Source organism: Crassostrea angulata, chromosome 2 (genome assembly GCF_025612915.1).
Source record: "Crassostrea angulata isolate pt1a10 chromosome 2, ASM2561291v2, whole genome shotgun sequence".
Taxonomy (NCBI): domain Eukaryota; kingdom Metazoa; phylum Mollusca; class Bivalvia; order Ostreida; family Ostreidae; genus Magallana; species Magallana angulata.
The window spans coordinates 55,010,369-55,036,613 of NC_069112.1; the positions used below are offsets into that span (position 1 = coordinate 55,010,369).

At 33.7% G+C, this 26,245-nt stretch overlaps 2 protein-coding genes across 3 annotated transcripts; one reads left to right on the plus strand and one right to left on the minus strand.

Moving 5' to 3' along the window:
* Positions 1-1,261: 1,261 nt before the first annotated feature.
* LOC128171601 (uncharacterized) lies at positions 1,262-5,481 on the plus strand. Its single transcript, XM_052837396.1, has 6 exons — positions 1,262-1,860; positions 2,318-2,368; positions 2,607-2,711; positions 3,095-3,289; positions 4,067-4,186; positions 4,597-5,481. The coding sequence occupies exons 1-6, from the start codon at positions 1,832-1,834 to the stop codon at positions 4,694-4,696; spliced, it is 600 nt and encodes a 199-aa protein (XP_052693356.1). The 5' UTR covers positions 1,262-1,831; the 3' UTR covers positions 4,697-5,481.
* Positions 5,039-19,499, minus strand: LOC128171581 (interleukin enhancer-binding factor 2 homolog). 2 transcript variants are annotated; one of them, XM_052837376.1, is made up of 15 exons: positions 19,422-19,499; positions 19,025-19,111; positions 18,563-18,605; positions 17,644-17,700; positions 15,337-15,465; positions 13,767-13,869; positions 12,758-12,823; positions 12,076-12,192; positions 11,713-11,791; positions 11,274-11,361; positions 8,811-8,872; positions 7,954-8,068; positions 6,903-6,990; positions 6,200-6,351; positions 5,039-5,723 (listed from the first exon to the last, which is right to left on the minus strand). In XM_052837376.1, exons 1-14 carry the CDS (start codon positions 19,427-19,429, stop codon positions 6,227-6,229), a joined length of 1,167 nt encoding a protein of 388 aa, XP_052693336.1. In that variant the 5' UTR covers positions 19,430-19,499; the 3' UTR covers positions 5,039-5,723; positions 6,200-6,226. The 2 variants fall into 2 exon arrangements, with proteins under 2 accessions (XP_052693336.1, XP_052693337.1); XM_052837377.1 differs by having other exon boundaries at positions 6,189-6,351.
* Positions 19,500-26,245: the final 6,746 nt, after the last annotated feature.

Sequence of the window (26,245 nt, forward strand, 5' to 3'; positions counted from 1 at the left end):
TTGTTAAAATGGTTCTATTTTCATTTTCACATGGCCATTTTACCCAAACTTAGTACAAAGCATTCTTGGGTGAAGGGAATCCTTTTTTTTTCCAAATGAAGGACAATGTCCACTTTAAAGGGCAGATAAATTAAAATTATTACAAACGTTCCCATTCTTTAAAAATTTCAAATAGTATTTGGCCAGAAAAGCACGATCATCGGGAGTGTGTGGGGCCACAATGGGGGTTTTAAGGTTACATTTTTACATGAGAATTAATAGGGATTAAAAATCTTCTTAAATTTAAAAACTATTTGGCCAAAAATCTTAAACATGTTGAAGCATCCTCAGGTAATGTAGGTTCAAGACACAATGGGGGGGGGGGGGGGGGGGGGGGTGGGGTTAAATAGAGAAAATCCAGAAAACTCTTCGTCTAAAAAAAACCAAAACTATTTCGTTAGAAAAGCTGAAAATCGGCTGGAAATATCCTCAGGTAGTGTAGTTTTAGGTTTGTTCAAATCATGATCCCCGGAGGTATAGGATTGGGCCACAAAAGGAGGGGTGGGTGAGTGAATTTTTACATAGCATTAAATGAAAAAAAATAATCTTAATAAATCTTCTTAATTATCCAAATCTGAAACAACAATTTAAATTGTACCTTATGTTTAACAGAACTATGAAAATCTTTCTTAACACAACCTTCTCCACTAAATTGTCCAGATGAGATGGTTTGTATTTCATACACATGTCCCATAAAACATATTTGAACAGAGGTACGGCTCGTTTTTGCTGAGGTGAGCGATGAGGCATCTTGTTTTGCATGGAGGGTATTTTTTCTGTCTTTGAATTCAATAAATCCTTAACAACCTAGTATTCTATTGTTGTTTTTTTTTCCAATTAAACTATAACATTCAAGTAAATTAATTAATCGGAGAGTTCCTGATCCGCACCGCTTCTCGCGAACATTCCGCACCGCTTCTCGCGAACCTTCGTGAGGAGCGGTGCGGATCAAAACCCCTAGGCTAGCGAAGATGACAAAATATGAGCTTGCTTTAAAATTTTAGAGTTCAACTGTATTGAGTAATCATTATTAACTAATAGTATACTTAGCTATTGTCTAAGTATACATAGTATATATTTAATTCAAATGACTACCAAACATGGAAATGGATATACTGTTGTTAGTTTCTCTCACAGATAAGCTAGCGACCAGTAACCGAAGGGCAGTTAATTCCATGAGGATTAAATGTCGATTGTGTTTAAAAAACGAACACACTCAATGAAAACAAACAATGGCTATGATATAAATGAAAACCAATGTATTGATAAATGCGCACGCCAGTTTATTTTTAAAAACCAAATACAATGGATTGTGGTCGCAAGGTGAAAAAAAAATCCGAAACTGCTTATGAAATTTTAAAAATCAACATGCATTTTCGATATTTCTAAAGTTGAGCGTTAGAAGAAAGAGGGGAAAGTGCACATGCCATTCTTAATCCGTTAAAGGAACATTGAGGTTATATTGCGGATTAAACAGTGCAGTAATATAATTAGTGAAAAGGGGCTTAATTGATTTAGCCTTAATGACAATCGTCAACGGTCAAAACTTTTTGAGGGAGATATTCATAACTTTTACTCGAACAGCAAGCTTCTTAAAATGTTAATTTAACGGACAAGTGTTGTCAGAGGGAATTTAATTACACGTGCATGTGCTGTGTTGCTCTCAGCGTGTGATCTGTGATAATGAAAGTGGTTTTAAAATAATGGAATAATCTATAAGTACAACTTCTCTCAGTCAAAAGTTATGCGGACATTTGCAATTGTAATCATGGATCCATAAACCCACCTGACGATGTATAGGCCAGGAATCCGTAGCTACAAGTAAGACACGGTTTTGTGTTAATTAAAACCATTTTTTAATGAAAAAAAAAACCCACCATACCATACTGTTAACCCCTATACATACAATTGTCTGGTCTTTCACCTTTTTATAAGGAGGCTGTGTGATCAACAAATTATACATCATATATACCAAACATTTTAAGATAAATATGATATTTTCAACGATAAAACTATATTTATATCCTTATACGAAGCTCATCCCTTGAAGGAGGTTAATATGTACTATAGATTGTCTAAAAATTCTAACCCTCTTAATTTGCTAGAACAACGTCCTTTCAATCAATAAATAATCGATTGAATCAATAATTAATAAATCTAACAAGTGTTTACATGTATACCCCCTCTTCAATCATGATGGATGTATAGTTGAATAGTTCGTTTTAATTAGTATGTACATATATATACTTCGTAACATACTAATCTTAAATATATGCAGTTTCAGCTATGATAGAAGTCGACCTGTTTCAGAGTATACACCACCGAGAAGGTAGATCTAGAACCTTATAACTCTCTCTCTTTTCTCTCTCTCTCTCTCTCTCTCTCTCTCTCTCTCTCTCTCTGAGAGCAGTGGATCTTTAGGCGACAGGAAACATTCAGTCAATTACATCATGTTTAATTTCTTTTTCACAAATTGGTCTCTTAAATTTAAAAAAAAAAATGCTCAAGTGCTTGATAGAGTAACCAATTTCCTTTTTCTCTCATCCCCTTGTTTTTGCCTTGCCCAGACTGGTGCCCATTCCATATGATGATGCTAAGCCCACGGACGAGCTGATGATCAGAACAGCTCAACTAGAATGTGAGCGGAAATTACGAAAGGAATCTAACGAGCGGTAATTATCCTACCAATGAGCGAGGTTTGAAAGTGAGCGGTAATTATACATGTATACTACCAATGAGCGATGTTTTAAAGTGAGCGGTAATTATCGTAAAATAAGCAGTTAGAGTATGAAAACAAGCTGTAATGATCCAAGAAATAAGCAGAGTGTGTACTTTTGAGGACTGCACACATTCTGCATGTCAATAAGCAAATGTGCGCAGTAATATGAACGTGTGAGCGGTAATCAGCCCTAAGCAGGTTATATCTCACAACTAAGTGGAATATCCATGAACGTGAGCGGGATGTGAGCGTGTGTGTGTGAGAAGTATTTCCCCCACAAATAAACAGGATAGTATAAAAGGAGATTTTATATTATTTATGCAATTATTGTTCAAGATACAAGCAGCTTCTACTGAAACTAGAGCACACACAGGCCATTCTAAATCTCCGTAATCATGAGTTGGCGCGAGAGAGGGCGGAGCGAAAGGAGGCGGAGCACATGTGTCAATCACTCAAGACCACCATTGATAGACTGGAGCAGTACCTCAAGAGGAAAAACACCACCGAGGATCTTCATTTCGTCTCAAACTCGTAAGAACATTGTAATAAACTTATAACATTAAAGCGGTTCTCGTAATATCATGTCACCTTTTGCCGTTCTTTCGTTCAGGTTTTAAGGGGTTTGGATGGTCAGTATATATTGCTAAACAGATCTACCTTAAAATTTTAGATATGATTTTTCTTTATCCATTGATCCATTCACATAAGCAAAGAAAAATTTCAAAAATATTTTATTAGAAGACATTTTCCTGTCTTTCATCATAGCTCTTTTTCTAAAGAAGATTTTAAGTCTAAAAATGGCAACGACTATCCACCTTTTCTTAAATGGAGATTTACAGTACTACGGCATGTGCCATGCAGTATTTTAAGCGTCGCCGTGGTTTTTTTTAACAAAATGCATCAAATATTGTTGTTGACAGAAAGTAAACATGTGTTTTGTTCAATATATACTTTTTGGTCAATTTTTATTAAATGTATGCAAACTGATGCTATTTTTAGTACAGTAAATCATTGTTATAGTGAACACGCTTATAATGAATTGACGCTTACAGCGAAGTGATTTTCATTCCCCGTGACCTAATTACAAGTTGTAAACCTGTCGGATATAACGAATAACGCTTATAACGAAGTAAAATTTCACGTCCCCTGGGACTTCGTTATAATCGTGTTTTACTGTACAACAATCTATCAGAGACAATTAAATATCACAAAAAAATGGCGAATTCTTATAAAATCTTAATTTAATTGTAATTCAGACATGCTTTGAACTGAGTTTACAAATAATTTATATATTTTTTTTTTACACAGAAATGTAAACAGCATCACTCTCTCCGAAATTACCAGACTGCAAGGGGAGCTAAATCTCCAGGAGGAGAAAGACAAAGTATTCCAAAGCGAGGCTCAGTGGAAAGGAACTCGTACACCAAGGTCAGAATCTCGTATTCCTGCCTCATTTTGACAAAACACATGAGGACCCTAGGCCATACTAAGTACATTTACGAAAAGTAGAAGGCCCTTGGACAACAAGAATATTGTATGGCATAAAAGTGTAAAAATCATTATATCTTGTTTATTTTCAAAACCCATGCATTTGAAAACTGTAAATTTGTCCAATATAATTAATTAAAGGTGTAATTATTCAAAATACTTGGAACTGAATATAGAAAATTCAAATGCACGTGACAAGGGGGACAAACAAAATTGTGTGTGTAGCGAGAGAAGTTACTATATACATGTATAAATGTAATCTTTGGTAGTATTAAATTTAGCATTTTCCATAAGTATCTGTAACTTTATCTGTAATATTCACTTCAAATGAGACACCTTTTATATTTCAGAGCTTCTCCCTTCATGTCCTCTGACTTTACCAAAGGCCGAAAGATGACGTGCAAGTCTCCCAAATTCAGGAATTTCCAAGAGAATGAAGATGAATTTTAAACTTGATAACGGCATGTACAAGTTTACAGACTGCATGAATCCTATTCTATATGTCCATAATTAATAATTTATAAGCAGTAGCAGGACTATTTAAGGATTAACAGCAATAAAGCACCATTTTTTAAGATGCATAGTATGGAGATCAACATGGAATTCAAAATTAAAAAAAAATCCACATAAAACATTTACATCAAAATTTTCACCCCATTACTTGTATTGTTACAATTTTGCTTTAACTTTTGAAACATTTGTTTTCAATTTCACATTCAAATAAAAAAACAAACACACATTCATACCATCAAATTATGTTGCATTTTCAAAATATTTTATTGTTTTGTTTCATGTTACCCGTTACATTTCTAAATTATTTTGTACATTAATCATAGTTAATTATGTTTTGTAATCTCACATTAAAAATCATCTTGTTTAATAAATCTTGAAAACATAATTTTATTTCTTTGACAATAATGAGAGCTGCCTTTGGCATTTCATTCTCCTGCACAACGAGAATAATTACGGTATTGTAAGTAGTGTGCTTCATTTGACCACAAGATACACCCCTTAAAAATGCGTACAACAAAAGCACATGTCAGATATACGAAAGTAAAACATATACAACAATGTACACATGTACGCTACTTACTCACAACAGAAAAAAATGGATTTCTAAAAAACTGAAACCAAGAAAATGTAGTTGATTGTGATATTTAAATAAAATCATTATGAAAACATGTATTTTAAGTGAAACAAGTATTAACACATCTAAAAAAAACTCCCACAAAAACTTCATCTCTCTCTCTCTCTCTCTCTCTCTCATTCCATCAATGCATTTTCAACAGACATGAGTAGCTAGGGTTATCTCTTGGACTGAATTAGTCAATAGTCTCTGACTAATATTAGTCTGTAATCACTAGCCATTAGTCACTTTCCTAGTCATTTCAAAGTCTGCCACAAATTCGCAAGATTTTTTTTCTTCCAGGCTAAAGTACACTGTTTCAATATTGGCACTTCTCTAGTTAAAATTGCCCTGTAGATGAATAAAATAAAATTGCTAATTAAAGCAAAATTTTCATTAATATTTAAAACTATGCTGAAATTTTACAAGTTTGATTTCCAGACAAACAGCAGATATATTTCAACATATATTTCCATTTACCTTCTTTAAATTTGATTGAGAGCTACATGTTTATAATTACTTTTTGCACAAAGCCTTTACAAGTACATGTATAATGAACTTAAGAAATTTTGCCAGATTCTAGCAAATTGAATCATAATTATTATGTCGAAAGTAATACTAAATTGCATCTTGCTGCTAAATTATGATGTAAAATAATTGATTAAACAAGATTTTAGTAAAATTCTGCTCAAATAAAACTTAGAATTAAAAACGGAAAAAAATATTGTATCTTTCCACTAAATAAGTTATTAACTAATATCTTACAACTACCCACAATTTTTTTTATGAAGAATAGAGAAATTTGGTTATCTTGACCTTTTCTGTACCTCTGATTGACATGGATGTTGGGGTCGTCACTGCGTTTCCATGTCTCCGTCCTCATCTTCTTCCTCTCCCTCTCGTTTCTCTGGTTTCTCATACGCTTTGTCCGAGGGCGTAACCACAACCCCCTCCCATACACTCATCTCTGTGGCTATGCCTGTAAAAACAGGGAGAACTAGTTAAATAAAGTTTTTGAGTTGGACATCATTTTGGCTGGTTCTCTCAAAAATGTAAACCACTGTACAAAGCTTATTGACAAGCATAGCAAGGGAAGGAATAATCAAACCCAGATAATTACATGTAGCATTGCATAAAATTTAATCGATCTTATCACATTAAATTACATACCGGGTATCACATATTCAATAAAATTATGAACATTTAAGTTTTAGATTTTTATCTAGAAATGGTTAAAATCAAGAGTTTTCATATCTAGTAAATTCTATAAGACCGATAAATGTAGAGCCCCATGTTTCTATTCCAATATTTATTAATTATGACATATTTACTTTATTTGCTTTATTAAACCCAATATTAGTAAAAGCGTACATAAATGCTTTGTTTCAATCAATTTGGTAGTATATCAGAATAAGTCAACAGTTAAAGTACCAGACTTGTGAACCGCAAATCAAGAGTTTGGATCCGCCTGGAGTTTTAACACTTCATTTGCATGTTTTACTAGAAAGACCACAACAATAGAACACTCACTTGAGTTTCCTTCCATGCCGAGGATCTGTTTGAAGCCGCCGTGGGTGAGGACTCGGAGCAAGGTCTGGGCGGTGAAACACACCATGTCCTACAATGAACAGGGGGACAGTAATAAAGACAGGAGAGAGAGAGAGAGAGACACTCTAAAAAGCAGAACATCATTCTTTCTGTGCACTCATGCACAAGTTTGTTTTGTGATAATTTTTCATAAAAAAAATATTTTAAGATACAACTGAAAAGATTGGGCCAGGATTTATTTCTACATATTATGTGGCAATTTTGAGTTTAAAACTTACACCAGTGATGGAAACACTATGCAAAGAAACACTATGAAAATATGCAGTCAGCTGGGGAGGGGGGAGAGGCCTTCATTTTGTTGCTTTTTTTTAAAGATTCATTAAATAATTTGACAAGCTAACATCCTAATATCCTGACCAAATTTGTGGGTACGGTAAATATCAAATGAACGGAGGGATCTTGTGAGCAAGGTGGGATAGGTAGTGTTATTCAAGGGTGAGTTGAGATATCTTCATGTTTGGGTTAAGAAGGGAGTGTTATTCTGGGTTGATGGGACTGTCCTGCCACCGGTAAATGGTTAGATTTTTGGATGCAGTGTACAGGGTTATTAAAAAATTATATACATGTAACTGTATTTCACAGATGTTTTCAATACAGGTAGTTTAAACCTAAAACAGACTACCGATATACTCAGTGTTCACTCAAGTGTGAAAATCACAATTTTAGATAGGTGGGAATATGAATTCCAGAATTTTAGCTATGTGGGAATAAACCATATTATATATATTTGGGGGTGGTGTATGGGTTTATTCAGGGTTAGGGCTGTCACTTACCTGTTGCTCCAGACAGATATTTGGGAGTAGTTTTAGGGGTTATTCAGGGTTAGGTGTGACCTCTTACCTGTTGTTCCAGATAGATATTTGGGGGTGGTGTACAGGGTTATTCAGGGTTAGGGGTGTCACTTACCTGTTGCTCTAGATAGATATTTGGTGGTGGTGTTGGGGGTTATTCAGGGTTACGGGTGACCTCTTACCTGTTGCTCCAGGGTCATGACTGTATGAACTCTGACCGTGCCCTGCTCACAGGGATCAGTGATCCCCACCGATCCGGGCAGGAAAAACCCGGCCGACAACAGCTGGAGGCATCTCCTTGGGGGTACAGAAACAAAAGATGTAGTTACAAGCTATTTTTGATAATTACTAGACATCTCCTTGGTGACAGAAAATGTAAGGTGTAATCAGCTATACGTAATCATTAACCTCAGATATTTTAGAATTAATTAAAGGCAGCTTAATGTATCTACTGATATTTAAATGGCCAAAAAATTAAAGATTATATATACAGTAATCTCAGTGAGATTTGTCGAGACTAAAAAATTTTGACCGATGTCTCTTTCCGTTGATATTTTTTCAGTCTCAACGATTCCCGCTGAGCTAACACGTACAGGTACATAAATAAAAGACTTATGACCCACTATCACTGAATCTGGTAATAACCCAAGGATATCAAGAGGTTCCTTTGAGAATAAATTATGTAAGTTCATATTAACTGAAAGTTATCAATGACAAATAAAAGTTACAGCATTATTTTTTTCAGAGGAAAGATTTCTCTTCTAAGGAATATAAAGCAAATCAATTTTTGTACAGGACGATAATAATTCATTTTTGCTCCAATCAAGGCTTCTTAACAGCCTTTTACACAAAAATATGGCTAACAGAAATTTAAAAACCATGATTTTGTTTGTCATTTTAGTAGAAAATAACATTTTTCGTAAAAAAAAATTCAACATGAAAATTGCAGCTCATATTGCTTTACTTAAAAGTTATTGCTGACAAATAAAAGTTACGGCAGTAAGATACAGTACACAAGATGAATGGTTTGGTCACTTACTTGAAGGCCACATTGATGGGCAGTGGCTGTCTTGTTGGATTGTTCATGATGGCGTAGTGAGACTACAGTCAATAGATAAACAAGATTAAAATTAATCAACTATCATTTACAGTGAATAAATGAAAGCAAAACATTTAAATCTTTGACATAAATCATCGGTCAATATTCACATCATAGATTACTGGAATTTTTAAAAACAAAAAATTACTTTATAAAGCTAATACAGAGGGTTCCACTTAATCTGATAGCGGTTAATCGAATAATTCGGTTAATCTGATATAATATCAAAACACCGAACCATTTCTTATATATCCCTTTATATTTTTTCCTGATAATCTGATAGAAAAAAATGTCATTTTCGGTTAATCTGATAGGATTGTGACCGTGTAATAATGATTTCCCATCCTCTTACACCCGTATATTCCTTTGTTTAATTGGTTGACAACTCTCTTGTGTACACAGTAACTCTTTACAGGGCATTAGTTACACTTCAACGCACACGGGTGGCTACCTTCTTCCTAAGATGAAAGCTACCGACATCGATAGTTGTTCCGGATGACCGCACACAGGACTGACCTTACCTGTGTACACATTTTATTGTTTGTTTATTTGCCAATTGCATGTGTTAATTTCATGCTGGGCTTGCACCATTAACAGGTCGAGACCACTATATTTTGTGACGTCGGCATAAATTTGCATACTAAATTAGGCACCTGTTTACTTTTATCGACAAACCAATCAGGTGAATGAGTTGCAAGGCATTGTGGGCTACTACAAGTTTCAGTGTATACAAAGCGTATAGAAAATATATACTATTTTGAATTGTCCTTTGGAAACTCATTTTGAATGATTTTTCAGAATTTATGAAAGTAATATGGACAATTATGTCTGAACTTCAATTTCTATGCTCACATTTAAAAAATATTGCATATGAGGACTTATATCAACCTATTTAAATACCCCATTGTCAATGTTCAAAAGAGAGGTACGTCCTATTGAATTAAAAGCAGTGAGTACTGTTTTTTTCACGTGATACCCCATATTTGGGACAATATTAGTAGAACCACGCGTTGATATTTTCTTCAGGGACATTCATCAGAATGCTTAACGGACAAAATACTTTATGCTGCATATAGCTTGTGCTTCCGCGTTTGTATATTTGTGCATTTCTACTACCGTGGCTACTAGTATTCACGTATGTTAAAAAATGTACAGTTACCGTATTTATTTCTAGTGCACAGTAATAAAGTCACCAATACACAAATGTGATGTTTTTTTCTTATCAAAATATGTTTGTACTTGTATGCGTATGTTTGTCAGTCGTTTGATACTGATCATTTTTGAAGCAACAATTAGTCAACTAAAACAACAGTATTTTTTAATGTGAGCATGGAACAAAGTTAATGGTACGTAATCTTTAATTTTTTACCTTCTAAAGTAAAAATCAAGATGTACAAACATTCCGGCAAGCAATTAAATATTGTGTATAAAACAGACAAATACCACGTGCGTTTGTTGAATCGTAAACACGTTATAGACCGTCATGCATTGCAACTCATTCACTGGATTGGAGAATCTGTTTGCCAAAAATACTGTCACGTGTTAAATAATGCTATCCATATAAGGTAGTGTACCCGACCTGATTAAGAATTATCTAAACATGTAATTTCTGAATCAAAAGTGACTGGCTTTGGAACATGTGACATCGAGGAAATTCTGATCAATTTCAATTTTACTTCGGGGTAGAAAACTTAATAAATAAAATTCAAATAATTTTTTATCATGCATAATTAATTATTTAAGAGCATTTTATATAACAGAAATAGAATTAAAATAAATTGTCCAGGTGAAAAGAGGGACTGCTCAGACAATTAGCCATTTCCTCTTATTACTTCCTGTCAAAATGGCGGCCACTTTGAAACCATCGTAATAAGGAGAAACATTTTCTTTTGAGCATTTACAAACAAAATAAAGACTAAAATGCTATTTCATTGCTAATGCAAGGTAAATTATTTCATTTCAAACTATTGACATACAGATTATATCTTTTCATTGATAAAATATGTCTTAAACAAGTTATATTTTATTCTATACCAAAATCATAGACCACAGAAACGCTAAATCGGTTAATCTAATAATCAGTTAATCTGATAATTTTTCTCTGACAAATTGACTATCAGATTAAGCGGAACCCTCTGTACTGTTAAAAGAATAACTCTTTATAAGGTTCTAAGAGATAATTTTTCCACAAATGAGTCAATCGTTAAATAGTTAACTTTTAGGGTTATGAGCAAACATGCAAGGAATTATATTAAAAGAAAAACATCTGTTTCAGTCTATAGAAGTTTGACCTTTGTCATGCTTTCAAATGGGGTATTTTAATATGTAGATAAATTCGGCCATAAAAGGAGTATTTATAGGTTAGACAAAAACAACCATTTGTCAAACAAATGATAGTCTTACCAGTAGGTCAATGATCCATGAGGTCAGGGGTTCGAATCCCTTGAACCTGTTTTTCAGGTCCCTCAACAGACGAATCAACACCTTGATGCTGAAAAGTAAGCACAGTCCAGCACATGAACATTTACTGAGGAAATACAGTAAAATAAAGTTACAGCTTTTAGTCACAACAATTCACTCTTACAACAAAGTCAGTCTCCTTCCACAAATCTTGAAAGTGCATTATAAGGACTATTGCTACTTCCTTTATAGAAGTACATGTATGTTTCAATACTGTTTGGTATATTTTCCTTTAAAATCAAACTTCTTTTCCATTAACTCATGATTTAACGATAAAACTAGATAACACATAATTTTAATTCCCATTCACTAAATTTCCTTCAACACTTGCGGAATAAAAGTAAACAAAAAAATTGATAAGATTTCCCTCCCCCTGCATTACCTTGAATGGAATGCGTTTTCCTCAAACCAGCGGGCGTGGCGTATAGCCGCTAGGTGGCTCTGCATGACCTTCCCATCCACTGCAAGGTCAAGTTTATCATTGAATTGAGACAAAGCATATCTACGGTTGGATGATTAGTTTTCTATTGAACTTTTTTTTTTAAATGAAAAATTCAGCATGCAGTAACCCTGAAATTGCTGCCAAAAAAGACTGGTACAAAATATGCTTTTATTCAACATATTTAGCTCCTTACATACATGAAATTAATAAGTCCTCAAAATTACGACCCCCCCCCCCCCCCCCCCCCCGGAAAAAAAAACCCCCAGGGATCCGAGACAGACTGCATCACCATTTGTTACTTACGGTGTAACTCTGGGTCCAGCTTTTTTAGGTTGGGGGGAATTGTGGTGATGAGACACTTGACCGTGGCATCCGAAGAACTGATCTCAAACCCTGTATCATTGGTCAGCATGGTCAACACTGGAGGAAGTCAAATCATTTGTTGAAACTAAGTACATGTATTTCTTTTGTTGCAAATATCAACCCCAGAAAGATCTTGATGATACATTTGTATTTAATTAAATTCATAAAGAACTGCGTACGCTAACGCCCGTTTCCCGCCTACATTTTACATCCAAATAATTCGGAATTTCTGTCACATATTCAAAAACTAAGTTTTCTAATAAAAAGTATAATCAAATCCTAATCAATTTATATCAAAATAATTTAATTCTGGTTGTAACGCGCTTTCTGATCGGCTATAAAATTATTTTATATCATATAAAAGGTTTTTAATGCTACAAAGTAAGTAATATTTTTCATTTTTGGTGAAAACTTTGTCTTTTACAAATATCTGATTAAAAATCGATCTATTCTCCTTCATAAATTTTTCTATTTCTTTAGCCCATTATGATTATCAAAAAATAAATTGAATTTAAAGTGTAAGAAAGAGTAATTTCACATAGATATTAAAATTATTATATAGAAGGATGGCAGAGATCAACGCTCCACTCTTCCACATTCCACTTAGATCATCATTCAATACCTTCATCGGGATCCTGTGTTCGAAGATCTTCCACAATCTTGTTTCCAAGAACAGCTACTGCCTCCTCTATGAAAAAATTTAAAGGGTTAAAAATTATAAAATTCAAGAGATTCTGAATTGGACATTTTGGCAGCCATATCAGACAGATTTTCACCATTGGAATAACTCATGACTTCATAATGTACTATTACAGGTCCCAATGTGACTTTGTATTTTAAATGTAATTTTAAAAGAATTTGACTACACATGTAACACACAACTTTTGGTGGAAACTGATCTTCATTTTAGCATGTAGCAGTGATTAATTCTCACAATGACAATTTCAGGCAAAGATGGCATTTGATAGTGAGGGACATTTCATAAGACATGGTACTTTATTTTCCGAGAGGCAAGAAAATGAAGGCAACACATCTATATTTATCAGGGAGGCTTTGACTCCACCGTCCCTGGACTCCAAAACTCAGCTCTGTCTTAGACCCCCAAGGGGCATGGAGAAACAAAAGACATCTGGCTTAAATTTGGAATCAATCTATTTTAAATAAATTACCAGTATAACCTTCTATTTATAATCTTAATGCAAAATCTTGCATTTAGATTTATTGTGATTGTGTATGGTACATTCTGGGTCTACTTCCTCATAGGGTGGGTTTCCAAGCAACACCCCCTGACCCCTTGCCAAGATTGAGACTTCAGCTATTCTAGACTAATTTTCTTCTATACAAAGCCTTATCGAAAACATTGCTGTATGAGATAATGATTCCTCTTTACGATATACTGTAGATTCCTAATAAAACGCGAGGAATTATTATCCGCGTTAAATCGCGAGGAGCACCCTACGCGAATTTTAAAATCTCGCCACTATTTTTTGAGAGTTGAGAACTATGAGAAATAAGGATAAAAGTTATGTGTTCGGGATTTTATATTCTCGCGATTTGATACAAAACAGCGGGATCGCGGAATTAAGTACTCGTGTAATATAAGGAATTCAAAGTAATTGGGGTGTACTTACTGGTGGGGAGGGTTTTCAGCATGACCACAATGTCGGCCACGTTGTTTCCCGCCATCATCGTCCCCTTCTTAAAGGACCCCACCTGTCTCACCTCCTCTATTTGCTGATGTTGAAAAAAAAAAAAATCAAAATTTTACACTACAATGAAATTAAATTTATCACAATATATAGAGATAAAATCAAATGGAAATAATATTCACAAAAAAATTCAGATCTTTTAAGCCACAGTGACTTTGTTTGGAGATAAAATAGAAATGGAATTAATATTTATTAAGAAAAAAAATATGATTTCTAACTTCAGATTTAATAGCCACTTCAACAGTGTTGTCTAAGTAAGTTAATCACAAGGAAAGTTAGTATTCTGTTAAATTACACATATAAATGGAAATCTGAAATATTTCATCTTCTGGTGTATCTCTTGGTCACAACAATTTTCAACAAGGAAACAAAAATAACATATAATGATTGACAAGAGAAATAAAAGTGCTGGTAAAACAAATTAATTTCAATAACAAATAATGCTTTAAATACAAATGTCAGAAAAGTTATTATGTATATCACAGTCTACTTGTAACATAAATCTCTATTATGTCATGTGTAGAACAAGCTGAAATGTAAATATCCAAAAGTTGAACCAAGCAAAAACAGAAAGGAAAAAAAATTTGAAAATTTAATGAACAGACTTTTTTTTCAAAATTTACCATGTGAAATTCTTTCGATGTTCTTGATTTTTTAAGAATCTAATCAAATGAAGCCAAAGTATTAAAAGTTCATTTCATTAACTTCAAATCACTGAAAAGACTTCAATCTGAGCAAGTATTTTATAGTTATCGTGAGCTTTTGCTTTTAATCTGGACAAACTGGAACCCGCTTTACATAATAACACACACTCCATATCAACAGTCATTAATTAACCTTACAGCTATAAATACTACGTTGACTTACCTCTCGGTCAAATGGAGCTGGGGGTTAAAATATAAGCTGGGTCAAAAGAGCTAGGGTAAGGACCAGTTACCACTTTCCACAGGAGTAAAAGCACTGGGTCCTAGGGCCAACTGATTTACTGATGTGTTAAATAAACTGGGGGAGGGGGAGGGGGGAGAGAGGGGAGAGAGGGGAGTGTGTGTGACTTTAACTTACGGCAGGGCAAAGGAGCTGTGTGCTAGGGCCAGCTGACTTTTTGAAATTTCAAATAAACTGGGTGGGGGGGGGGGGGGGGGCAGAGGGGTGTGTGGGTGAAATTTTAACATTTGGTCAAAAGAGCTGGGTGTTGAGGACAGCTGACTTACCAAAAGGGTCAAAAATAGTAGGGTGGGGGTGGGTGAGAATTGAACATATCAATGGTTTAAATTAACTTGAGGTGAAAAATTATTTACCTCTGGGTTGAAGAAGTTGACGATGTGGGTATGACGTACCACAGGATCCAAGGAGGTGGGTGTTAAGAACAGATGACTTACTAAAGGGTTAAAAAATAATAGGGTGGGGGTGGGTGAGAAGTTAACTTATCGATGGTTTATTAAATGAGCTGGGGGGGGGGGGGGGGGGGGGGGTTGGGTTAAAAATGACTTACCGCTGGGTCAAAAGAGCTGGGGGTGAGGACTAGACTGTCCATGACCCCCTGGATCTTGGTGACCAGGGCCAGGATAGAGGCCTGCTCCTGGGAGGATGGGGTCAAGTCATTGTTCCGCTTCAGTAGACACTGCAATAACAGATGAGTAATGCAATTCTCTATCATTTACAAGGAAAATATAGTCTGGCAATGAGAAAATATATGAGAGAGAGAGAGGGAGAGAGAGCAGAAAGATAATGGAAAGAGAGGGAAAAGATAGAGCTTATATTTATTGATTTGAGATAGAGAGGGAGGAGAGAGATTTCAGCAAATTAATACAACAGAGGAAAACCAAGAGAATGGGAAGCGTGAGCAAAAGATAAAGATTTTAAGTGTACATGATCTTTTCTTTTCTTTATTCAAATATTTTCCTCTACTGTAAAAGCTCAAAATATTAGTACAATGCTGAGGCTTTGTGACAACATACCCTGTATAAAACATGTCATCTGTTATCTAATTAGTTCCAAAGTTATAAACTTTAATTGAGCCAATAAGAATGCAAAGTTTTATTTTAAAAAAAAAATGTAGAGGAAAATTCTGAATTTAGACGTATAAACTTTGTATCTTTTGTTTCAGTTGAAAAGATACAGTTATCAACCACGGGAAGCTTTTTTGACAGCAAAGTGAATCACATGAGATTCAATTCATACTGTGGAATTATTAGATTTCGAGGTGGCTCAATTTTCGTGGTATTCGTGGGAAGTCTTCCCCTGCGAATTTACATCCACGACGAAAACAACTTTTAAAAGTGTTAATTTTTTTTTTCTTAAAATTGAAAACTGACACATCCACGAAATTACGGGATGTACCGTATTTTCCCGACGATAAGTCGGTATTTTTTTCTATGAAGCAGAGCACTCGACTTATCGTCCTGATCGACTTGTCTAAGGCTTGAGGTCAGTAAATTGTGGGGAAAAAAATTTTAAAATCTTGGTTTTAATCATCTTGAGCTGGCTGTGTTATTGAAAATTACGTTGTTGAATTCAATGTTCATCTTTAATTATTATCATTTTCACTCATCTGTTAACACTAGAATACATATTAATAACAGTTATTGAACAATGGTGCAAGTGTCTTTAATCAATTAAAAGTTTTACCGTTCCGTTTTTATAAACACATTGTCACATGATTCCATATATCACTATAGTGGGAAGATAATATTGCGCAGTAAAATTGAAACCAGACTTGGATGGAAAAACATATTGCAGTAGGTCCGGGGAATGTTTTGAAGTTTTATTATTTTAGTAGTAAAGAGTTGTTAGTGGAAAGTATAAGTAAGAAATATTTCATGGTCAAAATCAATCTTAAAAAACGTAATCGGCAATTATCAACTCTATTGTTTATACGGTAGTCTTTACTGATCCCGGTTGTGTTAATAATCTTGCTAAGGCTGAAATCTATACGGCAATTTCACTCACTGTGTACATAAAGAGTACCGTTATAAGAGTGATTATAGTTCATTAATTAATTATTGTCCAATTCTTTGATTATTGTTAAATAAAAAATTTAGGAAACGTATGTATGTCGTATATCGTCATTATCAAGTTGTACAAAGGATCGATCTATTCTAACAGTGTCTCTTTAAAATAATAGCATGTAACTGAATTACTGGATACAAAGTAAACAAGTTTCATCAAATCATAGTAATTGCTAAGCTTTCTGCACTTGAGATCCCCCTTTGAAGTCCGACACGAGACAGGTGCATGCCTCTGACACCGGAAATTGTTAAACAAACATTGACCACGCGCCGAGTCAACAGGTGGCTGGTTACGTAATGGCGAATACACTGGCGATGGTCAGAGTGGGTGATTATTTTAATGCATGGGAATAAAATATTTCTGTCAAACTAAGTTTAATTTTGCATAACACGCGATATCGGGAATTGTTTACAATGCAAGCGACTTTGTAGATGTTGTCAGTATTTGAAAATATGATTCATAAGTATAAAGAGTAATTGTTTAAATGTTAATCATTAATAATAATTGGTAGCAATATCGGGGACATCGTGGCATCATACACTGATAATGTTACTGCAGTTTTATACACCATTTTGAAGCGATAAGTTCGACGTGTCGTCTGAATCGACGTATCGTAGGATTTTGTTAAAATTTTGGCTAAAAATGAGCAATTCGACGAGTCGTCCGCATCGACGAGTCGTCGGGAAAATACGGTAATAAGCAATAATCCTACAATGCAAGAAAATTGGCCCCCACGAAATTATAATTATGATTCCACAGTAATCTCAAGGAATGTATGAAGCAATCTTACGTCTGTGAAAACCTTCTCATCTGAAACTGTTTTGGTTCTTGGAAATGTGGATTCACACTGTAAAAATGTCAAAGGGAAATTCATTGAGTAACATATGTCATTGACAGATTTCAAATCTTTTTTTGTTGTAAACACTGTAAAAAATATAAATTTTCACAGTAATTTTTCAGGTAAAGTTTGTGGCTTGTGTATCTTTTTTTTTTTTTAAATTGCACCCAAGTTACATATATCATAATGTTCACTATTATCATGTCTTTCTTCTTAAAAAATTCAAATGATTTTGTTGAAGCCATTTTTTAACCATAGAGGGTTAATTTTTTTTTTTATTTCAAATTGTCAGTTTGTTAAAATGTTTACTATTTTGTGTAAATATTTACATTTTATATGTGTCCGGTTTAATGGTTATTTATGCTAAAAATATTTGAAATTATCTCTTTATTTGTTTCTACTAATCTCTAATGAGCTATTTAAAAATAGAATAATGTTTCATTGATAAATCAATCTTGTAAACAATAACACCTTAAATAAAACCTTTCCAAGTCCATCAATTTTAAGAAAAACGTACAACAGGAAGTGTGCAATCTAGTGTTTCTAAAACATTATTTAAAACCATTTGCTGCAGACTTTTTATTGAGATTGATAAAATGCTTGCGTTCTGTTACTTTTTCATGGTAAACTACAAAACACGCAAAATGTATAACTGAAGTTCATATAATTCTTGATGTCATATCTGAATTAAAGGGTAGCTGGTGTTACGTCACAATGGAAATCTGAGTAATCTCCCTGTAGCCTTAAACCTTACCTTAAGAATTAAATCAAGATGCTTATTATTCAAATTATTTAACACATAATATTTACAAATTAAAGCTTTATTCTGCTGATTTTTTAAGTAAATTCAAAATGACAAAAGTACACTTACCTGTACCAAATCAAAAGGTATGTGTGGAATGAATGCTCTAAATCTGAAAAAAAAAATATGCTTCAGTACTGACCAGACCCAACCTAACAGAAAGAAGACCCAAACCAAGCCCCAGGTCTGCTTTCTGTGTCCACTCAGTGTCTGCTTCAGATCTGCTTTGGGCAGAACTAGAGCTTACCCTAAGCAAACCCCAGGCTGACCTAGAAAGCAGACCCTGATTTCAGAAACAGGTCCTTTAATCGCCACTGAAAAATGAACAAATGTCTGTACATGTATATTTCGAATACAAAAGGGGCAGGCTTAAATGCGGTAAGATACAAGGCTTTACAATTAAGGGCCTACTTAAGCAGACCCCAATAGCTAGCCCTAAATTAACCAATAGCTGACCCCGATCAGCCGCAAGTTTTAAAAAGCAGACCCTGACAAGACCCAGAAAGACGACGTAAAAACAAGAACACTCACGGTGGTCCAGGCTTAAAGGGGCCTCCAATGGGAGCCATTGGTCGCATCATTCCACCCCGCATTGGTCCTCCTCGTCCTCTCATGTTCCTATAATTACACAAAGGTGAAACATTTGACTCGGAATGCATAAATATAAAAACAAACTAAAATACAGGGAAAATGAATTATGGGTGAAGTTTATTTGCCCATATCTTAAATATATACAGCCAAAATAGAGAAAATTCTGCAGATACGAGAGACGAATTCTTTGTGAGCACAGCACTGTGCATTGTCTAAAATGCATCGAAAATACGAAAGCAGTATGCAACTATATATTCTGGATTATGTCTTGTAAGAGTCAGAATCATGAAAGAATCGACTTGTCAATACTTTTCTCCCTTCGAACTTTTGTTTTTACCTCATCATAATGTTGTTGAACGCCGGATGTGGATTAACGCATGTCTAGGTAGTATGTCGAGCCCGATTAAAATTTAACAATCAAATACATATTTTATGTTTTTTTCAAAGAATACAAAAGGTTCAGACAATGTGGCAACTTACGCGGTCTTTAACATGGTATTTTCAATTCACCCCACCCACCCACCCACCTATACCCCTAAATTTGGAATTACCGGGGGGAAGACATGTAAATAACGTCTTAAACGACCCCCCCCCCCAAAAAAAAAAGATAACAGGATAATATACATAGCATAATGGTCACAAAGCCGTGCTAAAAATGTGATTTATCATAAGAAAATTGACTACATTATGTAGTGTTATATAACCAACATTTCACATGTTTATAATATTTTAAAATTATATAGATCCGTACAATTTTCAGGATCAGTAAATAATAAGGGCTTGATAATTTGCAAACACCAAACTAAATAGGACAAATATTCACCGATGGTAGAAAACTTATTAGATAATCTTTAAAGCCTAATAATTATTTTCCTCTAGTGATGGCAGTTACACACCTTTCATTATGTTTAAAAAAGTTTATACTCTCTTTTATTTGTCAGCTATAGTTAGAGTAATTTTTTGTCATAAGACAGATTCGTTACACTTTCGTTGACATTATGTTTCAAAAACATGTATACAGTTATGAAGGGATTGATGGATTAATTTATGCATCGAATTATAATGTCTTCTTATGCAGTTTCTTAAAATAATTAAATGTTTCTTTGGATGAAACGTTGAATGATACGTGCTTTCTTTTAAAATATGAAATTTAATATGAAACCTTAAAATACTTTTAGAATTTCTTTTGAAATATAAAATGAAAAAAAAATTACAATCCAGCAAATCTAGCAAATATTTTCTTTTCTGAATTATGATGCTACTGTCATTTACTGAATTTTATTTTATCAATTTAAATTAAATCAAATACATATTGTACATGTACTGAAGTATTTTGATAAAATAAAATTCAGTAAACGACACTACTTATGGAGAAAAAAAATTGTATATAATAATTTATTACTTTTGAATTTGATTGAAATGCAGATATTTTTTTTCATTTCCTTAAATTTAACGCTTATTTATTGTCTTTTTAAATAGAGACCGCGTCTTGAAATCCACAACTGTCGTTTTTTGGTCAGCTATGTAGACCAAGGTCGTTCTTAATTTGTTGAAGGGCGTTTGAGTTGATCATGACATTCTGTAATTTTCTAAATCTAATTTAGAGCGGATGTATAGGTTTATGTAAAACGTTTGTATCGTGTAAGATACAGTTTTATATTTTGATTAATCTTTGTAATGCATGCTTATTTGTACTAAGAGTTATTAATTAGCATGACATCGCAAAGGAAATATTGCAATTATTTTAATTGTGACTGTTCAAAGATTATGTTTTTAAACTTTATACAATTTAAAAAATACAAATAATAAACAGATTTATTTATCTTTATTGATATTCCAAAAACCCTACTAATTTTTCTTTTCAAAGACAGCGCTAAATTGTTTTTATCCCCCCCCCCCCAACAATCATCGAAGACAAAAGATAAAAAATGTTTAAGTTAAGATGAAATAAAGAACTCTTAATACTCTGTGTACTGTTGTATGATATAAGTAATCAAAATATACGATGTCTTTATAGATAAAATATGATTTGTGAACTTTTTTTGCGGTTTCAAACAGTTTTAGCATGTAAATGTTTTGATTATACTAAGCGAACATGTTTGTGAGGTACCGGTCTTTGTGTCACGAAAAGTATTTGTCACGAAAATGTTTCGTGCTTAGGGTTGTTGTTGTTAAGGTTAGTTTTCTGTAATTGATAAATGGAGTCGATATACAATGAAGATATTTATTCCACGAAGATCCAGCATAAAGTCAATTATAAACAAATGATAAAAGTGATGACAAATAAAACAGAGTACTAAACAATGAGTCTTTACAAAATATGTATAGAGATGCAACATAAAAAGGACCACAATAAAAATGAGTCTTTGCATACTCTTACACAATTGTAACATATACACATGCTAAGTGAATATTGACCACATTAAATCTGTGTTTTATAAGTACATAGCTATATCATATGATTATAAATAAAAATTAAAATAAGGGGAAAATTAACTAAAATGGAGAGATCGCTTGGCTATGATGAGGACCATAATTATTGAAAAGTCAACTATATTTGTTTACATGTAGTAGTAAGCTACGAACCTATACTTAGCGCGAGTACACATGTACTCGGCTATGTTGACGAGCCGAAATAAAGACGTAAAGTGATTAAAGTTAAATATAGATCTTAAGTTCAAATAAAAGAAAGCGTAGATAAAAATAAACATGTTAAACACTTACATTATAATTTAGGAACGATCGATTGTAATTATACAATGAAATACGCATTCTCTTAACGAAATAGATTTGTAAAACCCGCATTTCCTCTTGGGCGGAAGTATAAACAATGACTAAATTTAGAACCAATCACGTGGTAATTCCGGAAGACGCTTTAGCAATTATCAAAGTGAGAAGCGGGGAATAGTAATTATTGATAAGTAAGAAAATCAAAAATAAATCAAATAACAACATATTAGAACAGATGGGAAAATGATTATGAACATAAAATGATTGAGAAAATAAACATTCAAGTTAATATTTTTGGCTAACAATATTTTCTTATCAAAGCATGTAATATACATGTATATAAATGTAATTTCAAGATAAGGTAAAATTCAATGACAGAAAAAGTTGAACGTTTTACCCTTTAAAAAGACAAATAGTTGTAATAAAAATGCATATAAAAATGTATATAAAATAATGTCCTACCTGTAATTGATAAATGGAGTCGATATACAATGAAGATATTTATTCCACGAAGATCCAGCATAAAGTGACGCGCTGGGATCTTGGGACAAAAATCGACTTAGACCAGGTGAGGTACATTATAGGTTAATTACTTATTGTATCAATAAAAATAAGAGAGGATTCCCTTGCGAGGGCCTCTTGACAAAAAGATAGTATAGCGTGGGTTCAGACAAAGGGGCTTAATCCGATGACCTGACACTAATTGAGTAGATCAAACATCAAAAGAAATTTCTAATTGAAAAGTGATTTGTTACGTAAAATTTGTTTGACCTTAACTAGATAGATATTTCGCTCGTCGCCATGATAAGTGTGAATATTTACGAAGCAGATTATCAAGTGATAGAAAATATCTCCTTGCGGCAAAATGGGATTTATAGTGACAAAAAGATATTAGTTATTTTTTGTGCATTTTGTTCCAGAAATAGTTTGAAACACAATTACAATATAAAGACACAATATGTAGAAAATAGGAGAATTTTCTATATTAAAATATATCTGATAAGGGGTCAAATGTACCTTATGATAATTCCCTCCTGGTTCGGAAAATTTTTGTCCTCAAAAATAAAAGTTATGGTTGGGGGGGGGGGGGGGTAATGTAATGTTGAATAAGCTAAGTATCTAGTTAAATGAATGAATGCGTGTATACAAAATGAAAAAATAACTATCTACTACTAACAACTAAAAATAACATACAAGTAATGGACCGCAAGATGCATGACTCATGATTACTGTCAGATAAAAAAACAAGAATCAATATCTATGGTTAAAGAATGAACACATAAGAAAAAAGAAAATCATACATAATATGATACAAATCAACATCTATGGTGATGTGAGAAAATGGCATCAGCGGTTGATGCTAAGGTAAAAAAAATAGTCAACATCTATGGTGATGTGATGATAGGGCATCAGCGGTTGATGCTGGGTAAAAAAATAATAATGGGCATCTATGGTGATGCGAGGTAAGGGCATCAGTGGTTGATGCTGGGTTGAAAAAAAAAAATATACACGTGTATAATCAACATCTATGGTGATGTGAAAATAGGGCATCAGTGGTTGATGCTGGTTAAAAAAAAAATATCAACATCTATGGTGATGTGAAAATAGGGCATCAGTGGTTGATGCTGGTAAAAAAAAAAATAAAAATCAACATCTATGGTGATGTGATAGTACAGCATAAATGATTATGCTTGTCAAAAAAATAATAAAAAAAAACAACAAAACAAAACAACTAAACATGGAGACTATTAAAATTGGTAAATGAGTGAAAAAAAACAACAAAATTTCAACACCAATGGTGATGTTGAAGTACAAAATAAAGATACATCAGTACAGATGAGATAAAAGCATCTCAAAGTACAAAGTATACAACTTGGCTATATACAAAAATCTGAAAAATAACTATACAGGTACGGTTCACAGTTAAAGTTGTACGACACGTGAGGAAATGAAAAAAAAATAAATGCCATGTACCATATTTCAAGGGAATACATTCATACACACTTCCACACTGTAAGAATTGTGATCCAAGATTTTTTTTTATTAAATGATTTTATTCAATTAACTTGAAATATTGATGGTGAGATAATAAGTATGCCGTGTAAGGTTGTTGTAACATTGAGCAGAGTTTGTACGCTTTGACGGGTGAGAGGTTTAATGTTAATGGAATGTTGACTAATTTGTTGGTGTGTTTGTTTTGAATGGTTGGATTAATCGGGACTATAGATGGTCAATGTTGGGTATGCAGGTTGTCAGAGCAAACAGGATGAAGCATGCAGTCAGTACCAGTTGTGAGTTGAGGGTTTAGTGTGGTGGTGTAAAGTTGCTAGTGAGTACAGATAATGTGCACAGGTCATGTATGAGTAAAATGAGGTCATGTATTAGTAAAAATGTAAGTATGCCCAAGAACATGCAATTAATTCATTCAAAACAATACAGGTGAATAGGAAAGTGTTGGGTAGTCCCAGTGACCTAGGGAAGGAAGTTAAGTTCAGATAGATCAGGAGTTATGTATAGTTGTCAATATTGCTCAAGTTAAGGGCTAGGTTTAACTGTTAACATTAGTTCTATGGAAAGAAAATAATGTTAAATATGTACAAGTATACATAACGAGTGGCTCAGTGAGCAAAGAGAGAAGTAAGGATGTAGACAAGGCGGTCAAAGATTAGGACTTGCAACAACTTAAATTCTTCGTAAAAACATGCAAGCTCTGGTTAAACACTGCAACCGGACAAGTTTTGAAAGAATCAGGGTGCATGCTTGTTATTAAACACTTGTTAAGGTTTTGTAAAGGAGTGTTGAAATTGGGTCTAAGCATGTTAGTAGACTGGTTTCTTGTTGAGGAATGTGCAGTGTTTGTGACTATTAGTTAGATAAGTACATTTTGTGAATTGGTGTTTTGTGATTATAATGGTACTGATGTATTTTGGTGTCTGATGAAAGTAATTAAGGTGTTATGTGAATGACTCCTTGTGTTGTACATTTTGAAGAAAAAAAAAAAGGAATTGTATGAAGGGTAAGAATGTCTTGGAAAACAAGACTTACCACTTTAAACACAGTCTGTTATGTAGCAAAAGTTTGTAGTGGCCATTATTGTCTTGAAGGCTGGTACCACTGTCACAGTGAAGGGAGGGCACAGTGTGGTCTTCCTCTGTTGTTCTGGAGGTCGTTGCCATGGAGACTGGTTTCTCTGTCACGTTGCAGTGACAGGAGGATGTAATGTGGACTGTCACTAATGTTGTGGAGCCCATCGATAAGTTGGCTGCTGAGTTTGCTTTGATGTCAGCTGTGGTGACTGTTGACTTGTAGGCCATTGCTTAGGTTGTCATGTAGACTGCCACCATGGTTGTTGTTGGTCCTGCTGTCAGAACTCTTTGTCGAGGCCAATGTCCTGGTTGTTCTCTTCAGTAACCAGAGGGACTTGTTCTCTAGTCATCAGTTTGTCATGGCTATAGGTCCTGGAGCTTGCTAGTTGACTCTTCAAAGGGATGAACCGTGTTCTTCCACCAATTGTCACGAAAAGTATTTGTCACGAAAATGTTTCGTGCTTAGGGTTGTTGTTGTTAAGGTTAGTTTTCTGTAATTGATAAATGGAGTCGATATACAATGAAGATATTTATTCCACGAAGATCCAGCATAAAGTCAATTATAAACAAATGATAAAAGTGATGACAAATAAAACAGAGTACTAAACAATGAGTCTTTACAAAATATGTATAGAGATGCAACATAAAAAGGACCACAATAAAAATGAGTCTTTGCATACTCTAACACAATTGTAACATATACACATGCTAAGTGAATATTGACCACATTAAATCTGTGTTTTATAAGTACATAGCTATATCATATGATTATAAATAAAAATTAAAATAAGGGGAAAATTAACTAAAATGGAGAGATCGCTTGGCTATGATGAGGACCATAATTATTGAAAAGTCAACTATATTTGTTTACATGTAGTAGTAAGCTACGAACCTATACTTAGCGCGAGTACACATGTACTCGGCTATGTTGACGAGCCGAAATAAAGACGTAAAGTGATTAAAGTTAAATATAGATCTTAAGTTCAAATAAAAGAAAGCGTAGATAAAAATAAACATGTTAAACACTTACATTATAATTTAGGAACGATCGATTGTAATTATATAATGAAATACGCATTCTCTTAACGAAATAGATTTGTAAAACCCGCATTTCCTCTTGGGCGGAAGTATAAACAATGACTAAATTTAGAACCAATCACGTGGTAATTCCGGAAGACGCTTTAGCAATTATCAAAGTGAGAAGCGGGGAATAGTAATTATTGATAAGTAAGAAAATCAAAAATAAATCAAATAACAACATATTAGAACAGATGGGAAAATGATTATGAACATAAAATGATTGAGAAAATAAACATTCAAGTTAATATTTTTGGCTAACAATATT

What these genes read in the sequence shown, in the direction of transcription:
- LOC128171601 (XM_052837396.1), top strand. Translation starts at nt 1,832, where the DNA reads ATGTATAGGCCAGGAATCCGTAGCTACAA. An exon ending in CGAAAGGAATCTAACGAGCG is followed by an intron (nt 2,712 to 3,094) that starts GTAATTATCCTA and finishes TTATTGTTCAAG; the next exon opens with ATACAAGCAGCTTCTACTGA. An exon ending in AAAGGAACTCGTACACCAAG is followed by an intron (nt 4,187 to 4,596) that starts GTCAGAATCTCG and finishes TTTATATTTCAG; the next exon opens with AGCTTCTCCCTTCATGTCCT.
- LOC128171581 (XM_052837376.1), bottom strand. An exon ending in ATGAGAAGGTTTTCACAGAC is followed by an intron (nt 15,466 to 17,643) that starts GTAAGATTGCTT and finishes CTGTTATTGCAG; the next exon opens with TGTCTACTGAAGCGGAACAA. An exon ending in GAAAACGCATTCCATTCAAG is followed by an intron (nt 11,362 to 11,712) that starts GTAATGCAGGGG and finishes CTTACTTTTCAG; the next exon opens with CATCAAGGTGTTGATTCGTC.